Here is a 23,262-nt window from a genome sequence, read left to right on the forward strand (position 1 = left end):
AGAAAGTAGCCATTATCAGTTTCTAACAATAAAAATAGCATATAATATCAACAGGAAAAAATGAATTTGTGGTATTTGATATCAAAAACGCTACTTTATTCTAGTTGCTTGTTTTTACCTGAATTGGTCTGTAGTCTCTCTCTAAGAAAAAGTTTAAGGATATTTGAAGCCAGATTGAGAAATACTGATTACTTGACTCATGTTCATATAGAAAGACTACATTAATAAAGGAATAAACTAAACATTTTCCATCTACCAACATACCTGCCAGCCATTGATAATCTTCTGGTTAAAAATACCAAATTCATAACGAATTCCATAACCATAGGCTGCCAGTCCTAATGTAGCCATTGAATCCAGGAAGCAAGCTAAAAATGTAAAACAGAAGAATTCTCAAGTGAGAAATGTCTAAAGAAACTAAATTATTACACTGGGCTCAATGTCAAAGTTCAGACATTCAAAAGTAAACTATTTATTTTAGGAGGGTATTTTTCAAGTAAGGGATATTTGTAACTTCAGGGAGGTTGAACACAAGTTATAAAAGGTAAATAAGTAGATATTGGTGAGAGCACTATGAACAATAGGAAAAATTTTATCTTTTTTTTAGGCCTTAGTCTCCCTAATATCACTCTCTCCTCTAATTCTTCTTAAACTTGGAATCTTCTCAGTCTTTGTATTTAAATTTAGACCACAAGAATCTAAGGAACCTGCTTCAAAACCCACTTCTGTTTCATTTAACCTCTCCAGGGCCTCAGTTTCTTCTTATGAAAATAAGCCAATTAGATAAGCTGACCTTTAAATTTCATTTCAGTTTCATAGCCTATGATCTGCTGCCATTAAGAGGAAGATGCACAATCTAGGGATTAAAAAAATATTTTGGAATATATGTATTGAGTATCATTAAGCTTAGCCTAACTCCAGAGTTTAAATGTCTCAGCCCTTTTCTGGCATTGCAAAGCAACATCCAAATCAACTTCCTGATGTAGATATAGGGAGGGAAGGTCTTTCTGGTAGAATAGCTTATCCAGTTCTTCGCCTTCAAATTCTAAATCCTAAAATCACTGAATTTCTACTTGATTTCAAGAAGGCCCGTAATAATTTTTCATGACATGCTTATGAGTGAGATGGAGAGAATGTGAGCTGAACCATATAGTACCACTGAGTTAATTTTCAAACTGATTGAACAACTGTTCCCAAAAACTGCTGACTGGTACATCATCAACTTAGGCAACTCAACCAAGTTTGTTAGTCAATAAGCAGTATCTTAGATAGGTACTGCCCACAGACAATGATTGATTAGGAAGAGGAGATTAAGCAATCCCTGTTTAATCAGGGATTATCAGGCAGCATCACTAGGAATCTATTCAAGATAAAATGATGGGCTTTTGTGGCATCAATTAGGCAAATGCAATTGTAAAAGATCCAAACATAAAAGACCTTGTCTCCCCATCAATCACTGCCCAAGAATCCTTGAGAAAACAAAGGAGACTGAAGAAGCAGCATCATCAAATGCTGCCTTTTCTGTATCTAAGATGAAAGCTAGGAAGTATTTAGCTCCCGTAGTCCTTGGAATTGGGATCAAACATTGTGTTTCACAGGGTTTAGACCACACTGATACAGGGCTTGGGGAATTCCAAATTCCAGACAGGGAAAGGTGGAAAAAACAAGCTACAAGGCTTATTGGCCTTATCATGTATATTCTACTTCTTTGTGTCTCTTCTTTTCTAAACTAGGCTCCTAAAATTTAGGTTTTATGTGTGAGCTATTTTTCATTTTCATTAGTGTGTTTACTGACTTGCAACAAACCACCTACTTAGAAAGCATTTATAACAAATCACCTATTTAGAAAGCATTCAAGTTAATAGAGGACCCTAGTCATCTCTTCTCCTCTAAAAGTCTCTGTAAATGTCCAGGCTAATTTAACATGTTAATGACTATAAAATGAGAGTGATAAATGGAAAGGAGGCTCATAAGTACAATGGGAAAAACTGAATGTAGCTTAATAAATATAGAAAGTCCCTAGTTCTCTCATGCTAACGGTAATCAAGAGTTATGCATGCCCAGGAAGTCCAGTCCCCACAGTTTTTGCACAGAACTTTCAACAAAGTACTTAGACAAATAGAGATTTCCACTAAATAACTCCTCAGCATTAGGAGGAAGACCCAAAGAACAATACTCTAAGTTTCCTCCTAAGTTTGGCAGCTAATATTACAAAGGTATAGTCTGACAAAGAGATTAGAATTTAGAGAAGAACTATCACTTTCCAGGATTTGATTGAAGAATTAGATTTCATATATAAAGATGACACTAGTGATACCCTTAAAATCTATTAATTTTTTAAAATTAGTGGATATGGTTTGTGCTCAATCTCTCTCAACCAGTTTTTTGTGTAACTAATTTACAACACTGTTGAACAGGGAAGGATACAGTAGCTAGAAAGTAAGGATTTTCTCTATTTAAAATTTGTTAAGTATATATGGATTAATCATGATTTTTGACTCATAAGCACTATATAACCTTCCATTACAGTACTATCTGATACTTCATTATGTCAGAAGGTGACCCTGCATTCTTGAATGCTAAGGCAATAAAGTGCAAGATCCAGTAAACTCTTCCAAGCTAGACAGGCTTCAAAGGAGACTTGACAAAAGATATTTTGTTCATAGCCTAGGAACTAGCCTACAGCTGGATAGCACTGTGACCACAAGACTGGCAATTTTTTCAGCAATAACATCTCTCAGACTGTCTATTAAGAGGTTAAAAATTTGGAATCTATGTGGTAACATTCTGGGATTATGTGGTGTAACACAGGGATTATGTGGTATAACATAGGGATTCAAAGATTGAAGAAGTGAATAAAATCAATCAAAACAATATGCTATAACTAGCAGAATAAGTTCAAACATAACACTCACCAAAAACTCACAAAAATTTAGGATTACCTGCCAGTCTTCCCAATCCTCCATTACCAAGACCTGCATCTTCTTCTATTTCCTCAAGTTCTTCCAAGTCTAATCCCAACTGAAAATAAAGATTGTTAAATTTAATATATATTTGAAAAAGGAAGAGAAGATAATTAATTCTATTTCATTTAGATCAGAAAGGTCAGGACATCCTTAGGTTTTGACTGTTTTACTAATAAACATTCCATTTTAATTTCAAAAACACTGTAAAGTTTCCATAAACATTTCCAAACATTATAGAAAATTAAATCAGACATGCATTAATAAAGAAAAAAAGTAGTTGGTAGGTTAAATCATTTATAACAGACAAAACATTATTTTAAAATGAAGAGTTTGTTAGATTCTCTGGATTCTTGTCTTCAAATGAACAATGCTAGTTCATATTGCATCGATGTTATATTTTTCTTATTAAAAAAATCAATTGGCTCTAGGCACTTTCACCTTTACTATTTCATAAGACTTTGCATAAATGCAGGTATTACATCTTGCCCATCCCAAAAACAAAGCAACAAAGTTCCAAATTACAAAATTACCATTTGTTCAAGGTCCTTATAGTTGGTCACAGTTTGGAGACTTAGAATTCATTTTTCAGTCTAACAAGTCTTTTTTTTCCTAACAATGTCTATACTCTAGGATTAAGATTGATTATTATAATTAGTCAAGTTCAGTTTCCCTGCAGTACATTCTGGGCAAGAGGACGATGCAAAGGCAGCAGACAGGAGATGGGCTATTTTGTACAAGGAATAGCAAGTAGGCTGGTTTGGTTGGCAAGAACAGAGATGCAAAGACAAAACTTATTTATTTTAAAAAAAGGTCCTGAAAGGTGGCAGGGGGAGGAGGGGGTGGTGGTGAAGAAAAGGCAAAAGAAAATCAAGCCAATGAAAACTGTCTTGCAAAAGTACATCACAAATGAGTATACATTCCAATTTTAAAATCTGCAACATTCAGAAAAACCTCAAAAATAAAAGTCACCTCCAAAGATTTCCCAGTACCTCACTCTCAATATCATTCTCAATAAATACAGCACAACATGGTGGATAGAGCCACAGACAGGCAGGAAGACCGGATTCAAATCTCACCTTAAAGTTTTGTGACCAAGGACAACATATAACCTACCTTAAAGGAGCTTGGGAGGATAAAAATGAGATAGTACAAGTAGTGTTTAACATACTTTAAAGTACTTTGTAAACTATTATTAAATTTACAATACTTTCTATTTTACTAAATTGATTTAATGAACTATTTCTTCTTTTACAAGTCCTTTATAACTAAACCACTGTCCAGTATCAGCCTCAGCATAGTTTTTAGGATGCATCTTCTCTTGTACACTGGACTCAGCTCTGGTCCAGGCCCTCATCACCTCTTACTCAGGCTCTAGTTATAGCCCTCTATTTCAATTTTACACTTCCATTCTCTTCCTAACCTCCTAATTGGTATTCATAGTTCCGGTCCCTCCTTCTACAATTTATTTTTCTTCCCAGAAGCCAAAATCTTTTCTGAGAATTATTTCACATTATTCTTCATCTCAAACTCTACATTCGTGCCAAATTGGCCTATATATAACTCCCTAAATTTGGCATTTAGTCTCAGGCATTGGGACAAGCTACCCCCATGCTTGGAATAATTGTCTTCTTCAGTTCTACCATTAAGGACCCTTATTTAAAAAAAAAAAAACCTTCTTGAATCAAATATGCCTATCACTGGGAAAAAAACTTCCCTTGATGCTTCTAGGTTTTTTTGTTTTCTTTCTTCTCAATTATCTACATGTATTTTTTTAAACCCTCCATTCAATGCAGATTCCTGGAGGGCAGAGTCAATTTTTCATTCTTGTATTTGCAACTCTGGCACTTCGCATAGTTTTTGTAATAGAGTACTCTGGGTAAATGCTTGCTTATTGAATTGAATATAACCTTAAGTATCTTTAGCTTTTTGAAATGCTTCATACAAACTGCTTCCATAGGCAAGTTATCAGATCTTTCAATATTAAAATATACAAGATTTCCATCTAAGACAAAGACCAAGAAAAAGGAAGTAAAAATGAGTTGTCACTTAATAATTACCTAGCTGTGTGGCCTTGGGCAAGCCACTTAACCCCATTTGCCTTGCCAAAAATCTAAAAAAAAAAAAAAAATGAGTTAAGTGACTTAGGAAGAGAATAATAGCTGTCCTGACAGGTCTCAAACACTCTGAAGGCAAGATTTGAATGTCTGGCTCCTAACAAAGTGTTTAGCACATAGCAACAACTTTTTAAAGTTGTTGAGTTTGGAAGATCACTAAAAGGAAAAAATTCTGATGAACTGAGAAATTAATAATATTTTTTTGGAGGATAAATAACAGGAAAGGCAGGAGACTGAGGGAAGAAGGCTGCCTATACTGTCAACTGCCTAACTACTTGTTTTTCTTTGGAACAAGGAAGAGTTCAATTGATGAGAAAAGAGGGAATATATTCTGAGATGACTATTACAAAAACAAAAGTCAGCAGGAAAAATTTATTTTAAAAAAGTCTTGAAATCAAATGTGCCTATCACTGAAATTAAAGACTATGGTGATCTATAAGATGATATTTTTTTACAGCATATATAAACAAACTTTGGGAATTTGTGCCCATTCTGTAATGATAGCAAATCTAGAATGAAGAAGGATAAAACTTCTGAAGTAGAAATGATAGTGCCATGTTTGAAAAATACAAGAAAAAGTAAAGAAACGCTTTGGGAAAAGTATTTTCCAAAGTGGAAAAAAAAGGTACTGTTACTCTGCTTGACATTTTTCACATAAAGTTATCTGGAAATAGCATTTATGGGGCAGCATGAAATAAGCAGCATTCCAGGTAAGTAAATTAGTTTAGGACCAGAATATGAAAGACGCAGTAAAAATATAGACTGTAAGCAAGAATTAAAGCAAGAGTAAATCACAGGACCCAAGCAGATCTCAAAGCATATCTGTTTGCTTATTATTAATAATAAAAATTTATATATATATATAGCCTTGTAGTTTCCTATAAGCTCTCTATTGCATACATTATCTCATTTGATCCTCAAAACAACATGGCAAAGTAGCCAATGCAATGATTACACCCTTTTTTTTAAAGGATTTTGCAAGGCAAATGGGGTTAAGTGGCTTGCCCAAGGCCACACAACTAGGTAATTATTAAGTGTCTGAGGCCAGATTTGGACTCAGGTACTCCTGACTCCAGGGCCAGTGCTCTATCCACTGTGCCACCCAGCTGCCCCTATTACACCCATTTTTACAAATAAAGGAACAGGATATAGAGAAGTGAAGCAATATGCCAAAAGTTACAAACCTTGTTAATTGGCAAAGCTGGGCCACAGGGCTCTTTCTATCACACCCATTCAATTTCAGTTAACATTTATTAAGCACCTATCATGTGTTAGGGTAAGCGCTGGGACACAAAAAGAGACAAAAGACAGTTCTTGCTCTCAAGGAGATAACATGTAAATATACATAAGGCAAGCTATATGCAGGATAAATAGGAAATAACAGGGAAGGCACTGGAATAAGGTTTCCTGAGAAGGTGAGAGTTTAGACTTACAGAAAGCCAGGGAGGTGGAGCTGAGTGGAGGAAGGAGAGCATTCTAGGTGTGGGGGACAGCCAGAGAAAATGCCCAGAGGCTAGAGATAAAGTGTTTTGCTTTGTAGAACAGCCAGGAGGCCAGGGTTATTAAATACGGAGTAAAGTGTAGACTGGGAAGGTTAAGAGGGAACTAAGGGCTCTAAAAGACAAGCAGAATCCTCTGCATTTACTGCAGGAAACGAGAAGAAGCCATTGGAATTTAATGAATGGGGGTGACCATGATTATACTTGAATTTTAGGAAAATCTCTTTGGTGGCCGAATGGAGGATGGATTGGAATGGGGGAAACTTGAGGCAGGCAGGCTCATAAGCAGGCTATTTACAATGGTCCAGGAATGAGGTGATGAGGGTCTATATCAGGGTAATGGCAGAAGAGAGAAGGGGGCATATTTGAGAGATGTAGTCAAGGTGAAATCAATTGGCTTTGGCAACAGCTTGAATATGGGAAGTGAGAGATATTGAGGAATTCAGGATGAGTATTAGGTTTTGAGCCTTAGGGACAATTAGATGGTGTTGTTCTTTACAGTCATAGTGAAGTTATGGGGGGAGAAGGATAAGGCACTGGGGTGGTAGAAAAGTTAAAGTTTAGGGAAAACATACTGAGTCTTATTTTGCACATTTTCCAGAAATCATAAAGTCAAAGAAAGAAAATATTTCTGAGTCATTAATTTTCTAAGCCCTGAGAAAGGCAAGCTTAAGTCAGTTGTTCAAGTAGTTCATGAACTGGAGGGCCTAGGAAGATGGAGGTGCTGGGGGAGGGTGGGGTTAGGGAGCATGATCATAAGTGCAGTTTGGATGCATTTAAGATATCTACTGGATGTCCAGTTTGAGATGTCTGAAAGGCAGTCAGAGATGCAAGATTGGAAGTCAGCAGAGAAAGTGATTTGAGAATCACCAACATGGAAAATGTAATTAAATCCTTGGGAGTTGATAACATTATCAAATATAGAGGGTAAAAAGAAGACAGAACATGAAGGGACACTGTCAATTAGTGGACATGATCTGAATGGGGATCCAGCAAAGGACACTAAGAAGTAGTGGTCTGATATGTGGGAGGTGAATCAGGAGAGACTGGCGTCCTGAAAAACTGAAGAAGAGGAGGAGAAAATCAAGGGGGCAATTAGGTGGAGCAGTGGATAGAGCCGGCCCTGGAGTCAGAGTACCTGAGTTCAAATCTGACCTCAGGCGCTTAATAATTACTTAGCTGTGTGGCCTTGGGTAAGCCACTTAACCCCATTTGCCTTCCAAAATCCTAAAAAAAAAAAAAAAAAAAGGATATCAAGGAGAGGATGATGAAGAATAGTTTAAAAACTTCAGATAGGTCAATTTAGGAGGAGAGTATCTAAATTCATTGACTTATGACTGTTCATCCTTGGGCAAGTCATTTAGTCTCTTGCCTCTTCATTTATAAAGGGAGAGAGATTAGATGACTTCTACAATCCCTCCTGGCTCTACAGCTAAGAAAACAATGACTTCAGAATACCTAATAAACTAGAAAAGGCAAGTTGCTGTATTAATCATTCCCTACCAATTCTGAATTAGAGAATACTAAGTATCTTCCTGGGACTCTGAACCACTGTTCCTAATCTCATTCCCCAGCATATTCTATTATTCTCTGCAAACTCTGATCCGGAGCTGTTTAAAACTCAAAATAAACACTAGGCCAGGAGTGGGGAAAGGGATCCAGCACAGCTGTGGAAGTTGGGTGAAAATCTGGAGGTTTTTCACACGGAAAGAATTGTGGCAGATAAAACAATGGACTTGAAGTCAGACAAGAACTAGGTTCCAAAACTTTTTATAATCATGGTTAAATCACTTAATCTCAGTTTTTCTTATCTATAATATGGGAATTACTGGCTCAGAGAAATATTTTCTTTGACTTTCTGATTTATGGAAAATGTCCAAAATTAAACTCATTATCTTTTCCCTAAGCTTTACTAAGCACTGCATGAATTTATTATTATTATTTAAAAAGGGGGAACAAGCCCTGTTTGTGGTGGTAAAGAACTAGAAATCAAGTAAATGTCCTTCAATTGGGGAATGGCTTAGCAAACTGTGATATATGTACGTCATGGAACATTATTGTTCTATTAGAAATCAGGAGGGATAGGAATTCAGGGAAGCCTGGAGGGATTTGCATGAACTGATGCTGAATAAGATGAGCAGAACCAGAAAAACACTGTACACCCTAATAGCAACATGGGGGAGATGATCAACCTTGATGGACTGGCTCATTCCATCAGCCCAACAATGAGGGACAATTTGGGACTGTCTGCAATGGAGAATACCATCTGTATTCAGCGAAAGAACTGTGGAGTTTGAACGAAGACCAAGGACTATTATCTTTAATGTATAAAAAAAAAAAACAACTGATACTTTATTGTCTGATCTTGCTATTTCTTATGCTTTATGCTTCTTCCTTAAGGATATGATTTCTCTCTCATCACATTCAATTTGGATCAATTGTATACCATGGAAACAATGTAAAGACTGGCAAATTGCCTTCTGTGGGGGGTGGGGGGAGGGAAGTAAGATTAGGGAAAAATTGTAAAACTCAAAATAAATAAAATCTTTAAAAAGGGGGGGAGGGGGGAACAGGCAGACTCCCTTTCATCCATACATGCATGATTTTGAAATGTGATGTTCCGTAAGAGAATCATTCCTAATTCACACCGAGTCCTTCAAGAGTAGGATTCATTTAGGCAGGGATGAGGGAGGAAATATTTTGTTGTTATAGCAAAAATTTGGATGGGATCTGAGACTAGGGAAAGGCAGAATTCAGGATATGCATATCTATATTATTCATATTCACTGTTCCTTATTGAATTTATTGTCAACCCTACCATCCTTGATAGCTATGGAGCTAGAGAAAAAAGGTAGGTAGAGAAGGGGGTTTGAAGAGGGATAGACTTCTCATACCCTTCTCTGGTAAAGGATGAAATATGGAATATTAATGAAATAGTATCAGACTTTTTTATATCTTGGCTAATTTTGAGGAATTTTTTCTTTTTTTTTTACTTTTTAAAAAAGAATTTTTTTTTTTTTTTTAGGTTTTTGCAAGGCAAATGGGGTTAAGTGGCTTGCCCAAAGCCACACAGCTAGGTAATTATTAAGTGCCTGAGACCAGATTTGAAAATTCTTTTTTAAGGGGCACCCAGGTACTCCTGACTTTAGGGCCGATGTTTTATCCACTGAACCACCTAGCTTCCCCTTAAAAAAGAATTTTTAAAAAATTCTTTATTATATAGTAGGAAATCTAGGTGTGCAAAAATAAAAGATATGTTATAAATAATTTATTAAAAAAGGAGAGAAGGATGACTTACTTCAAAACTTTGCCTAGAGATCCAGTAACTGCCAATGTCTGATTTTAAATATCAGAACCCCTAAAAGTCTATAAAACTAAGTCTTTCTCAATTCAATGGTTTCCTAGACTAATCCAACCCATTATTTTGGTCACCCAAATACACCTTTTAACCATATGGAAAAAGAATCCTATATCTGAGCTTCATCCTGCCTTCACTCCTCTTCTTTTTTTAGTCAGTAGAGTATTTGAGTATCTCCACAATTCCAGAGGTGTACCTAGATGTACACTACTGAGGACCACTCTGCTCCAAAAATAACATACCTGATAAATTGCTTCATCACAAGCGTTCTGGAGACCCAAATTCACCATTGTATTCTGTAGAGTCCGGCCCATGTAAAATTCCAGGGAAAGATAATAAATGCGCTAGGAGAAAAAAGAAAATTGTGTTTATTTTAATCCTTATACCTAGGAGAAATAAGAATCTATTTTATTATTAAGTTATTGAATTATTAAATTCAAATTAATTGAATTTCTGTGACTTTTTGAGTTCCTTTTATGATGTTTAGGGAACTAAAAAGGATATAAAAATGACAATAATACTTGTCCTGATATGCTTAAGTCAGTTGCACACAATTTGGAGGGGGAGAAAAAGGGAAGATCTAGATCATTGCCCTTAAATAAATAAATTTTTTTTTTAAAAAGAAAAGTAAATGAAGGACAAACATTATTAAACAATGGACAGAAGTTATATAGACTAATAGCCAGAAAGAATGGAAGGTTCAACTGTTGTTCAACAGTGTCTGACTCTTCATGGTCCTATCAGTGGTTTTCAAGACAAAGATACTGAAGTGGTTTGTCATTTCCTTCTCGTTTTACAGATGAGGAACTGAAGCAAACAGGGTTAAGCAGGGTCACACAGCTACTAAATGTCTGCAAGGCTAGATTTGAACTCCTGTCCTCCTCACTCCAAGGCCAGAGCTCTAATCACTGTGCTCCCTAGCTGCCCCAAAGGACCAAGGAACAAGAGAAGTTGTTTTTTTTTTCATGGTAGGGGAGGCTTTGAGTCAATAGAGAGGAAGAGATTAAAGATAAGTCACAAAGTAAGAACTAGGGAGGGAGAAATCTCTTGGAGGAGATGGAATGGAATAATTGAGTAGGTAGAAAGGTCAGCATTAGTAAGGAGAGAAGTCACTTCAACATGTGATTCTGGGATGAAGGAGGAGATAGTGGCTGATAGAAGATGAGGAAGAGGGAAGAAGAGGGAGCTCACAACAAATTGTCCCAAAATAATATCAGACAAGATGACTTTACATATACAATAGATATCATTGCTTGCCTTCTCAATGCATGGAGGAAGCTTGGGAGGGGCAAAGAGATTTGAAACTCAAAAATTTTTTGAAATACTTTTAAAAATTAATAAAAAGTTAAAGGAAAAAATGGGGCAAGGTTCTTAGCTGAGAGGGTGGGAGGAAAGACAGCATTTGAGAGGTCTGAGGAAGGATGAAAAGGTTTTGAAGAGCAGCAACAGAAATAAGATAGTGAGTTGATAAGGGAGGTATAGAAGGATTGCTCTGCAACAGAGAGGGCTCAGTTGAGATTATGTAACATAAATTTGTAGTGGAACCAGTCAGATTGGGTGATTTTTTTTCACCTTTGTTCAACAACACCCGTATTTGTAGAAGAGGTTAGAATGATCCAAGGCTGAATCTTGGCAAATGGAAGGTGAAGAGGATCTGAACTAGAGTGATAGCCATGTGAGAGTAGAGAGGACAATGGATGTTAGAGATGTTTTGGAAGTGATACCTAGTAGAATTTCAAAATGGAAGAAATTGGGATGGGGAGAAAGAGGCAGAGATAGAAGGAAAAGTATTTGGTTGGAGAATAGAATTACAGATAGAACTGAAGGGACTTTTGGGGCTAATGAATGTAATACCTTAATGGTCATTTTGCAGATGAAACAAAAGCCCTGAGAGGCCAAGTGATTTGACCTAGATTATATAGCTGATAAAGTTCTGAGGCAGAATTTGAACCAGATCCTCCTAATATTAAATACAATGCCCTTATTAGACTGTCTCTCAACTCATTCCATATATTGTCAACTTGAGTGATTCTTGTCCCTCTCTTTTCATAAAGCTTTTATGGAGAACTAACAACAAATCCTGTAGACCTTCATCTTTTTTTTATTTTCATCTCTAAGGCACATGAAAAAGAATAGATTGAGATAAATCTAGACGGGTAGTTTAGAGTCAGGCTTGTCAATAAGGACATGTTTCAGTTCACTAGGGGACTCAATGAAGGTTTTTGAGGAGGGAGAGACAAGCAAATAAGAAAGATGAAAATTGAGAAATGATCATTGTACTTAGTATATAAATGGTTACTTGTAACCTTTGAGAAAGGCAGTCTAGTAAAGTAGTGATGATAGAAGTCAGATTTCAAGGGGCTGAAGAGAACAGTTGATAACAAGTAGAGAAAAGAGATATTGAATACTTACAAGAAATTTGGTGAGAAAAGGGAGAACAAAGATATATAACAGGACCATAGATGATGAAGTAAGATAGGTTAAGGAAAACTAGCAGATAACTAGGGGTTAAAGATAAAAGGGGAGTAAAGAAGATACAGACAGTTCTTGCTTTACATAAATAGTTCAGCAGAAAATGTTTTTATAAAATGTGATTTTGCCTGTGGGGAAGAAAAGGAAGAAGGGAGGAAGAAAAGGAACCATTTGATGAAGGAGGCCAGCACATGATTCAAAGGACACATGTGGGCTGGGGACAAAGAAACTAGAGTAGCAGGAGACACATTCAGGGCTTGGTGGCCCCTTGTGGGGGCCTGGATAGGACTAAGAGGAAGAACACTGAAGGAGCAAATTGGGGGGGGGGGGGCGGTAGAATGGACACAGAAAGGAAAAAGATCCAGTAGCTTAAAGCAGAAGACAAGCCCATAGGTTAGTGGTTGAGTGGATGGGTAGAAGAGGACAAAAGTCTCTTCTTTCTGCACCAGAGGTCTTAAGTCAACTGCCTCCCAATCCCCTTAATACTCCTGTAGTTCTCTGCATGTTCATTCTTCTATTTTCTTTTTTTATGATTTTTGGGGGATGGGGAGGCTGAGGAGAGAGCATAGTACTGTACAATAAAGTTAACATTTTTTTAAGAATACAGATTTTCTTTCAGAATTCTTTACATAAAGTCAAATTTTCATCATGTGCAAGAATTGTCTGTTTATGAGAGATAATAAAAATGCTGGAGCAATTTTTTTTTCCTTTCTGATTGAGAAGGGGAAATGGTGAATGATGGACTGAGGTATTTTGAGGCATGTAGGAAAAGAGTAACAAAGCTCCCTATATTGCCTCAGTGAAGAAGGCTACTACTTCAATTTCTAAGGAAGTAGGTAATGGAAAAGAAAGAAATATTGTAAGGGATTTGAGATGAGAAGAAAAGGTTTGAAAAATGACATGGGTAATTCATAAGTATAGAGTATAAGGATTTTGAAGAAACTGTAAAAACTTAGCTAAAGAAGGTTATGTAGCATAAACTTCTAATGAATGAAGTTATGACTTCATAAGAAAACATGAGAAGGTGTGGGCAAGGAGTAAGAAGTTCCTCCAATGATCCATAGAATTCTATTTTAAGATAAATTCCTATGGATAGGGCTGTATTATTATTAGTATAGTATACTTTTAGCAAGGTATTAACTGAGTCAGCTAGCCACAAATTTTAAAAATTTGGTTGTCCAAGTAAGTACTCTTATATTTATGCTACTCATTTTAGTTGCTGCCTACTTTCTGGGTGGCTGAAATTTTATTAGACCTCATTTAGGCAAGATAAAACAAGAATTCCAGGGTGAACACAGGCCTCTTGTCTTGCGACTGCATGCCAAACCTTTTTTAGCTACTCAAAGGGCTGAACTAGAAATGTCCTTTAAAGGAATGTTTTTCCATCTTGTCTCCTTGGGCTTTTCACAAGAACAGTATATAATGGGCTGTTTTGGATAGGAAACTACAGTATTATGTGCAGCTGTGAAAAGAGAGATTATTGTGTGCTATGCTCATTAATCACTTTCAAAACATTTAACTGTCAAATCAGAGATAAAGAAATCCTGGGACACATTATCAATGGACTTTGTCAGAACTATAATTCATGAAATGATCTCATCAAGTCTCATGGATTTAATTATCATCTTTTTGCTGATGATTCTCAAATCTACATATCCTGCTCCAACCTCTCTGCTCATCTCCAATCTCAAATCTTCAAATGCCTTTCAGAGATCTTGAAATGGATGGAAAGTAGATAAGTTAAACTAATTAAGCTCATTATCTTTTCTTTTAAACTCCATCCCTTTCTACCTTTCCTATTCCTGTAGAGAACACCACCATTCTCCCAGTCCCTGAGGCTCACAACGTGGGAGCTGTGACACTAGGCTATCTCTCACTTGCTGATTTTTACCTTAGCAGCATTTCTTAAACTTTGTCCCTCACTTTCTTCTTGATGTAGGTTCTAATCACAGCATGCTGGGCTAACCAGTGCAATGGCTTGTTGGTGGATTTGATCAACACAAGTCTCTTCTCACCAGAAAGCCATCCTCCATTCAGCTGCAAAAGTGATCATCCTAGACTGCAAGTCCAATCATCTTACCCTCTTAATAAATTCTAGTGCCTCCCTATGACTTCCAGGATCAAAGATAAAATACTCTATTTAGCATTCAAAGTCCATAATCTAGCCCCTTCCTCTCTTTCTAGTCTTTCCATACCTTTCTCCTTCTCACAGAGTGACAGATAAGAACCAATAATCCTATCTTCCTAGCTGTGTCACAAACAAGACCCTCCATCTCTTGGCTCTGACTGCCCCCCATGTCTAGCACGCACTTCCTCCTCTACTCTGACTTCCCTGGATTTCTTTGATACCAACTAAGATCCCTTTCTACAAGAACCGTTTCCCAAATTTCTCTTAATTCTAGTGCCCTTTCTCTACTAATTATTTCTTATTTATCTTGTAGATGGCTAGTTTTATATATATATATTTGTTTGCATGTTGTCTCTACCTCCCCCCATTAGATTAGAGCTTCTTGAGGGCAGGGGGCTGTCCTTTGTCTCTTTTTTGTATCCCCCAGAGCTGGCACATATCAGGCACTTCATAAGTGTTTACTGATTGATAGCATAAAACATTCAAGTTTAGAGATCAGAGTTGAACCTCTTCATTATATAAAGACAAAAGACTACCCAAGATAAATGGCTTGCTCAAGGCCAGGGTAACATAAGAACAGGCTCCCTGACTCTAAGGATATACAGTTCTCTACCACCTCTGTACAAAGATCTATTTTCTTCTGCTGTTTCTACAGTTTATAGTTTTAGGGTAACGTGTATTATCAATTCCTAAATGAAAGAAGTAGCTTACAAAAGGGAAGAAAAGAAAATTAGTCATGTTAACAAGAGTGAGGGGCAACAGATGGTTTCATGTTTGTATATATTTGAAGGAAAAGACTTTTATTTTTAATCTTTGTAATTCCAACATGTAGCACAGTGTTTGACATACAGTTTGTGGAGTGAGCCAATGAATGAATGAATTAATAAATGAATGACTACATATATGGATGAAGCACTATGCTGGTATCCAAGAACCACAAGAGCTGGAAGAAAATACTCATCCCATCTGATGGATTCTCTATAGAGGATCTAGGAAAGACTGTGGGTATAGAATCAGCACAGGCTCAGGTTTTGATCAAGGAGAGGACAATGCCACTGAGACCAGGAGCTAAGTAATGAATATATAGAGGGATTCATTGTTATTTTAAGACAGTATCTTTTTTTCACTTTGACTCATCATTCATGTCATGTTCCTGAACTTCAGAATGTTTCCCAAAGTTCTAAGCTGAACCATCTTTTCTTCTCCTACTTCTCATTTTTTGATAATCTCATCTGTTCTTATAGTTAAAGTATAATCTCTATGTAGATGACTTTCAGATCTGCATATTCACCTTCAGTCTCATATCACCAACTGCCTCTTGAACTGGCTGTACCAGAGATATTTTAAACTCAACATGTCTAAAACTGGACTCATTATCTTTACACTGTTTCCATTCCCTTGTCATTTCTACCTCTGTAATATCTCTTCTATATGCTGTCTTCTCTTTGATAGTGCCATCACCATGAAAAGGTCCTCATTACCTCACACCTTGACTATTGCAACAGACTTGCTTTGGTCTGACTTCCTTCCACCCACTTCAGTCAATTAGCCATTCAGCTGTCAAATTAATCTTCCTAAAGCCTAAACCTGACCAACTATGTCACTGACCACCCTTCATTCAGTAAATTCCTGAATAATAATAGCTTCCTATTATCTCCAGAATGATACATATTCTGTCTGCAATATATATAATATACACATATATATACTCTCTATAACTTGGCCCCTTTCAGTCTTCTTACACTACTCCTTCTTCCACAGAGGGACAACTGGCCTGGATCTCTCTCTCTCTCTCTCTCTCTCTCTCTCCGCCCCCCCCCCCCCAATGTTTTAGGTTAAGTCTCTACTTGATCAAAAATACTTTCCTGGCCCTCCCTAATCTTAGTCTCTTGTGAGATTACTTCCACCTTTTTCCCTCTAATATCTTCTAGGTTGTTTTCATGTTGTTTCCTGCCTTAGACTGTGAGCTCTTTAAGAAGGATGAACCATTTTTTTTGCCTCTTTTTGTACCTCAAGCACCTAACACATAGCGGGCACTCAAAAAATGCTAATTGACTTGACTTTTTCTTCAAATGCTCCCCTCTATTCTTTTCCAAGGCACCCCCATCTTTCCAGTGTCTCAGGTCAAATGTTGCTGTTCCTCCCTACACAATATCTTTCAGTGTCCCAACTCCTAAGATCTTCTCACCTACCAACTGTACAAGTTCAGGGCCTTAGTCATTACTCTGGACCTAGATGCTTCCAATAATTGGTGTCACTGCCTCAAGTTCCCTCATCTCTCCAGTCCATCCAAAATACTGCTGCCAAAGGAATTTTCCATAAGTACAGATATGACTAAGTAATTTTATTCAATAAACTCCACTGACTTTCTAATGCTCTAGAATAAAATATAAATACCTCTATTTAGCTTTCAGAGTCTTATACAACCTCTCAACAGATATTACTCCCCCTCCAGCACTCTGACATCCAGTAAAATTGGCCTTCACTGGGTTCCTCACTCACAGTGCTCCATCTCCCACCTCCAAGCCTCACCACTGGCCATCCCTCCACACTTGTGCCTAAAGAGTCCCTCTCTTCCTTTAGGTGGCAGTTCCTGCACTATCATCTTCATGAAGGCTTTCCCAATTTCCCCCAACTGCCCTCCCTCCCAAACTACCTTGAATTTACCTACTTTGTATATATTTGTTTTTATTGACTTAATCATTTTTCTGCATATATTTTCATAGGTACTTTTAGCCTCCTGCATTAGAATAATAAGCTCATTGAAATCAGGGATTTGTTTCATTCCTTGTGCTCATATCTCCAGGCCTAGCATAGAGCTTAGCACACAGTAGTGTTGAATACATTATTGATTCCTCAAGAAAAAATGAGGGGAAAAATACCTCTTCTACTTTCCTCCTGTGACTCTTCATACTACTCTGACATACCCAAGAAAACAATACCAGAATAGGAACCCAAGTATACTAAATTCCAATTCAAAATCATTTCCACTAGTGACATTTATATACTGTATTGAGACACAAAAATAAGTCTAACTTTCAGTCCAATAATCTATTTCTTCTTAGGGAGGGAACAAAGCTCTTCCCTTCTCTCTCCCTTAAGCTGGCCAATATCCAGGTAGTAAAAGCCTGGCAGAAAGAGCACAGATTCTGTAGGAGGATGTCCTGGGTTCAAATTCTACAGCTATAAATAAAGCAGATTTAAATATCTAACAATACATGAAAGATAAGCTTATATCCAGAAGAGCTGACTTTTGGAAGCTTGGTAGGATGAGTGTAATGAAGAAAATCTGTTGTTGTTTTTATATGTAAGGATGTAGAAGGCAAAGGTCCAAGACTTAAAAAAAAAGTCATGGGGAGTGAGAAAATGGGGGATGGAGCCAAGATGGCGGACAAAAGTCACCATCCCTGAGCTCTTCCCAGTTTCCCTCAAAAACAACATTAATCAAGCCTCTAAATGGCTTCTGGAGTGAAAGAATTCACAAAAAGGCAGTTGACCAATTTTCCAGCTTAAGATATCTTGGAAGATCTTCAGGAATGGTCTGTTTCACTTGGATGTCAGGGGAGTGCGTCCCAGCACAGGCTAGTACAGGGGAAGGAAGCAGTGGGAAGCTCTCAGTCACAGCACAGATCAGTGACCAAGTCTCCTGGCTCCTAGTTCAGCAGGCCATCAGCACAGCAGGTCAACTGAGTGGTCTCTGGGCTTGGTACACAAGGCAAATTATAAGTGCCAGAATCCTAGCACAGATCATGTGACTAGCCTGGGGCCAACCCAGCACAGTGGGAAGCCACTAACACCTGAGGCCCCAGTCCATGGAAAGTTGGTGAGCAGGCTCTGAGCCCCAGACCCAGAAGCTCAGGACAGTGCCCCCACTCTGTGGCCTAGATGTAGAGCTCAGGACTGAACGTGAGTAAGAAACAGAAAAAAGTCCTAATCATAGAAAGCAACTAAGGAGCTAAAGAAGATCAAAATACCATATAATGTCACACATGATGTCATGGTCTTCTTCAAAAATGAAGGACAAGAGGGCAACTAATCTTAAGCTGAAAAAGTCCTCTCGGAAGAGCTCAAAAAGGATTTTAAAACTCAGAAACATTAAAAAAAGAAGTAAGAGGTATGGGGCAGCTAGGTGGCACAGTGGATAGAGCACTGGCCTTGGAGTCAGGAGTACGTGAGTTCAAATCTGGCCTCAGACACTTAATAATTACCTAAGCCATGTGACCTTGGGCAAGTCACTTAACCTCATTGCCTTGAAAAAAAAAATTTAAGAAAAAAGAAAGAAATAAGAAGTATGCAAGAAGGAAGTCAACAGCTTGGAAAAGGAAGGACAAAAAAAATGACTGAAGAAAATGATTCCTTTAAAAATACAACTGGGTAGGGGCAGCTAGGTGGCACAGTGGATAAAGCACCAGCCCTGGAGTCAGGAGTACCTGGGTTCAGATCCGGTCTCGGTCTCAGACACTTAATAACTACCTAGCTGTGTGGCCTTGGACAAGCCACATAACCCCATCAGCCTTGCAAAAAAACCTAAAAAAAAAATACAACTGGGTAGAGGAAAATAACAGCACCCTCAAAAATACAATTGGCCAAATGGAAAAAGAAAAGAACCATTTAAAAATATAGAAAAGTCATCTGTTTAAAGGATACCAGAGGTATATTCTGACAAAACAGGAGTATGTACTGATTATTGTCCTTTACAGTGAAGTGTAATAGTGAAGGTGAAGTGTTAATAGAATGTTACTCCTAATTTGGGCAAGTTACAAGTGTGGCAAAAAATAGTTAGCAGCCCTTTCCACACTACATCTGGGAAAGGTTTGCTTTTCAGCTCTTGTCACAAATTGGTAGCACTTGTCACTGATGACAGTTCTACATAACCTCAAAAGGAATGTAAAAATCCAAATTTACTCTGAAAGCGCTCCCCCTCTGATAGCATCAAAACTTAATGAACACAGCTTCAACAATAATAGACAGAGTTAGTACAGGGGAACCTGAATGAAAGTGGGACAGGTGAACAAGATGACAATATTAAATGGCTACACATTTCCACTTTCACTGAATATAACACTTCAGTGAAAGCTGTGATCATTACAAGCACTCTGATTCCCATGCTACAAAGATTACCACAAGTTACACTGGCCTCTGGTATATTTATTTAATATCTTAGTTACTAGGATCCATGAGTAAACACTATTGGAATCACACTGTCTTACAGTGATTAAAGTAAAACAGTAGACTTAGAAAAATAAAGTGTCACAGAAAACATCACGTAAATCAATTTAAATGGAGTGGAAATACAAGCTAAATCACTAAAGGTCGGAAGGCAGAAAAACTATTTGGGAAGTTATAGTTCTATTCAGAAATTAAGAAGATGTATTTATCACATCTATCTACACAGCTCAGAATGTAGACTCCACAGCTCAGAGTACTCTAATGGATGTAATTTAACAGATGATAATGCAAAGCAATCTAGCCACCTTGGTCCATCCTATGTGACTCATGTCCAGGCCTAAGCATAAGTTCATCATCAAGTATCCACACTCAGTGTGCTGAGATACTGTCTCATTTTGGACTGAAATTTTGAGACTACCAAAGAAACATTTAATAATTATCTCTCTCTAGCTCTTATCTAATGATCATTTCATGTCTGCTAGGTGGTGCAGTGGATAGAGCACTGGTCTTGGAATAAGGAAGACAAAAGTTCAAATCTGATCTAAGATATTTGACATTTACTAGCTGTGTCACTTTGGGCCTGATTTAACCCTTGCTGCCTTGCACCCAGGGCCATCTCCAGTCATCCTGATTCATGTCTGGCCACTGGACCCAAAAGAGTCTGGAGGAGAAAGTAAGACTGGTGACTTAGCACAGAATCCCCTCACTCAAATGTAATTCACATGATTGTCATGGCATCACCTCCCTGATGTCATGGTCTTCTTCGAAAATGAAGGATAAATATCTTTGATGACCTTCTTTATACTATTTCACTGATGTATTTCCTTATTTGTAATCTGCTGTAGTAGGCTCACATCCCACCATAGGTGCCTCCACTGTCCTGTAATGATTTCATACTCAATTTCAATTCTACTAAGGCTATAAATATTCCATTACACTTAGCCAAACATAAGACTACCAGGTGATTAAAAGTACTATAAAAATGGGTTATTGTTTCAAGAAGAAATTTAAGAAAGGAGGCTAGGTGGCACAGTGGATAGAGCACTGGCCCTGGAGTCAGGAGTACCTGAGTTCAAATCTGACCTCAGACACTTAATAATTACCTAGCTGTGTGGCCTTGGGCAAGCCACTTTTTTTCTTTTTTCTTTTCTTTTTTTTTTAGTTTATGCAAGGCAATGGGGTTAAGTGAGCCTCTTCCATCCCTCACTAAAGATCTTATCTGCTTGGTGTGGAAAGGGCAGTGGCCAGGAGGTATAAAGATAAGGATTCAATTAATCCCTTTGAATATTGGTTTCCTCATACATATAAAAATAAGGCTACACTTTGAGATCTACAACAAACTTTAGAGGTTCACAAACTATTTTATTTCTTTGCAAAATGGGTTTGGGTTTTTTTTTTCCCATCCCTTTAACAGACTAGCTTGCAAGTTCCTGGAAGGGATTATCTTTTCTCTATTTTTGTATTTCCAAAGCTATGTAATAACTTCAGAAAGAGTGACTTGATAAATGTTTATTGAATTGGGTATAATTGGGTGAAATTTTTCATGCCAATGTGGAGTAATAAAAATAAGTATAAACAGTGTTTTTCTAAATTATATGTTCAATTACTCAAAAACCAAGTGAAAAATTAAGAGATAGATCAACATAAACTAAAATTTCCAATAACATTATTAATGTGATTTTAAAATCATGTATTTAATTAAGCATGAAATTTATAGAATTTCAACCAGTTTTCAAGACCAAAAAAGTAGAACTCCAAAAGCAACTAGATTAAAAGCTAGTTGTCTAGTTTTTAGTTTTCTAATGAATGTTTAATAAGACTCTCATCAGTATCTATTGTAATTATAAGCTTGTCTAAAACAAAAATCAAAATACCAACGTTCACATCCTACTTTCCTACATCTCTCCCTTCCCCCCAAAGAAATTTCTATCCTTTAAATGAGGAAATGCTTCCATTTTGTATCATATTTACAGTGCATCAATAAACAGTAAAATTCAGGTTGTCTAAGGTCATATATACCATGCAAAATGAATCTATATATAGTAAATATTATTTCAATAATTACAACACTTTTTTTAACCTAGTTCTTCTAACTGTACTCACCAGGGGAAGTACAGAGAAATTTTATAGTGGTATGTGATACTGTCATTTGAAGCATCCTAGGTATCAAACTCAAATAGAAGGGTGATTAATCCCTACATTAAAAATCCTTGTGAGCCACATATTGACTTAATTTTACAATGTAATGTCATTTATATTTTATTTATTTTGTTAAATATTTCCCAATAATATTTTAATCTGGTTCCCCCACACACAGGAGACGTAGCAAGTTATAGAGTTTGACAACTCTGTTACAGACAAATGAACAGAAAAAGGAAACAGACCTTTGTGTAATGGATCATAAATTTCTGACACAGAGCTATTGATAAAGAAGTGATGGGGCATTTCAATTATCCAGACATTTGCTAAATTTCTTTCTGCTAAAAACAGACACTAGTAGTTTTCTGACTTAATAGTGATCAATGCATCCCTTAAAGATGAAGGAAATCAACCAAGGAAAATGATATTCTAATTTTATTCTAGATCTGACTATCATAAACAAGGAGAAGTGTTAGGATGAAAATCATGGGAGTCTTAGAATTTAACTACTTAATCTTAGGTTTATGAAACAGCCTGGATATGTAACCTAGATTTGGAGAGGGCAGATGTCAGAGTTCAGAAAATATTATGATCCAATGGACTATAAGATAAATTAAATCACAAGGATGATAAACTTCTTTAAGCACAAGAAAGAATTCTGACAAGGAGGAAAAGAAAGAATTGTTTATGATATACAAGGAATTCATCAACCACAGAAAGGTAGAAAAAAGGTCAGATAAAAGAATACAAATATAAAAATTTTTAAGTCCCTATAAAACAGGAACAAGGAATCTCTGGTCTAGGAACTATACAGTCTGTGGTCAGTGCCACCATGACAACAGTAAGAGGGACTCAAAATTCAATAAATCTAGGAACTTTTTAAGGATGAATTAATTAAATGTTTGACCAAAACATAACAGGCAAACGATGCTATATCCAGATGGCCCCTGGCAGATAAAAGGTTCCCCACTCCGCTATAAAAAATGGCATCAGGAGTACCAAGGTTTGGAATGAGCTGAGATTAGCCAGGAAATCTATAAGCTTTCTGAGGAAAACAAGACTGATCAAAGGGATATAACAGCTGCAAAGGGGAGGCAGAATAATAACAGTGTACAAAGAAAAAAAAGGGTGTGGTCTGTATTATGAAGGAAAAAAAATCTAGCTAAGAGGAACAGGTATCCAAGATAAGCAAAGAGATGCACCCCCTGATAAATTCAGGCCACCAGGCCCAGATGAACTATATCCAGAGTACTGAAAAAAAACAAGATATGACAGTGGAATCACTGTCAATGACCTTGCAAAGATTACAAGAATGGGAACAGGAAAAAACCCACATTCCAGTTTTTGATAAAGGGCAAAGAGTAACTATCTACAGACAATAGGCCAGGAACCCTGGCTCCAATTTCCAGCAAAATTC

General features: G+C 37.0%; 1 protein-coding gene across 1 annotated transcript in view; it reads right to left on the reverse strand.

The window, feature by feature from the left end:
* The window catches only part of PYGB (glycogen phosphorylase B), a 76,681-nt gene that overhangs the window by 47,702 nt on the left and 5,717 nt on the right, over positions 1-23,262 (reverse strand). Inside the window, exons 2-4 of the mRNA XM_074209296.1 lie at positions 10,180-10,281; positions 2,943-3,021; positions 265-368 (exon numbers count right to left, since the gene is read on the reverse strand). Of these exons, the coding sequence (XP_074065397.1) occupies positions 265-368; positions 2,943-3,021; positions 10,180-10,281 (285 nt within the window). The remainder of the gene's footprint in view (positions 1-264; positions 369-2,942; positions 3,022-10,179; positions 10,282-23,262) is intronic.

The sequence above is a fragment of the Macrotis lagotis genome, chromosome 1 (assembly GCF_037893015.1).
Source record: "Macrotis lagotis isolate mMagLag1 chromosome 1, bilby.v1.9.chrom.fasta, whole genome shotgun sequence".
NCBI classification, from domain to species: domain Eukaryota; kingdom Metazoa; phylum Chordata; class Mammalia; order Peramelemorphia; family Peramelidae; genus Macrotis; species Macrotis lagotis.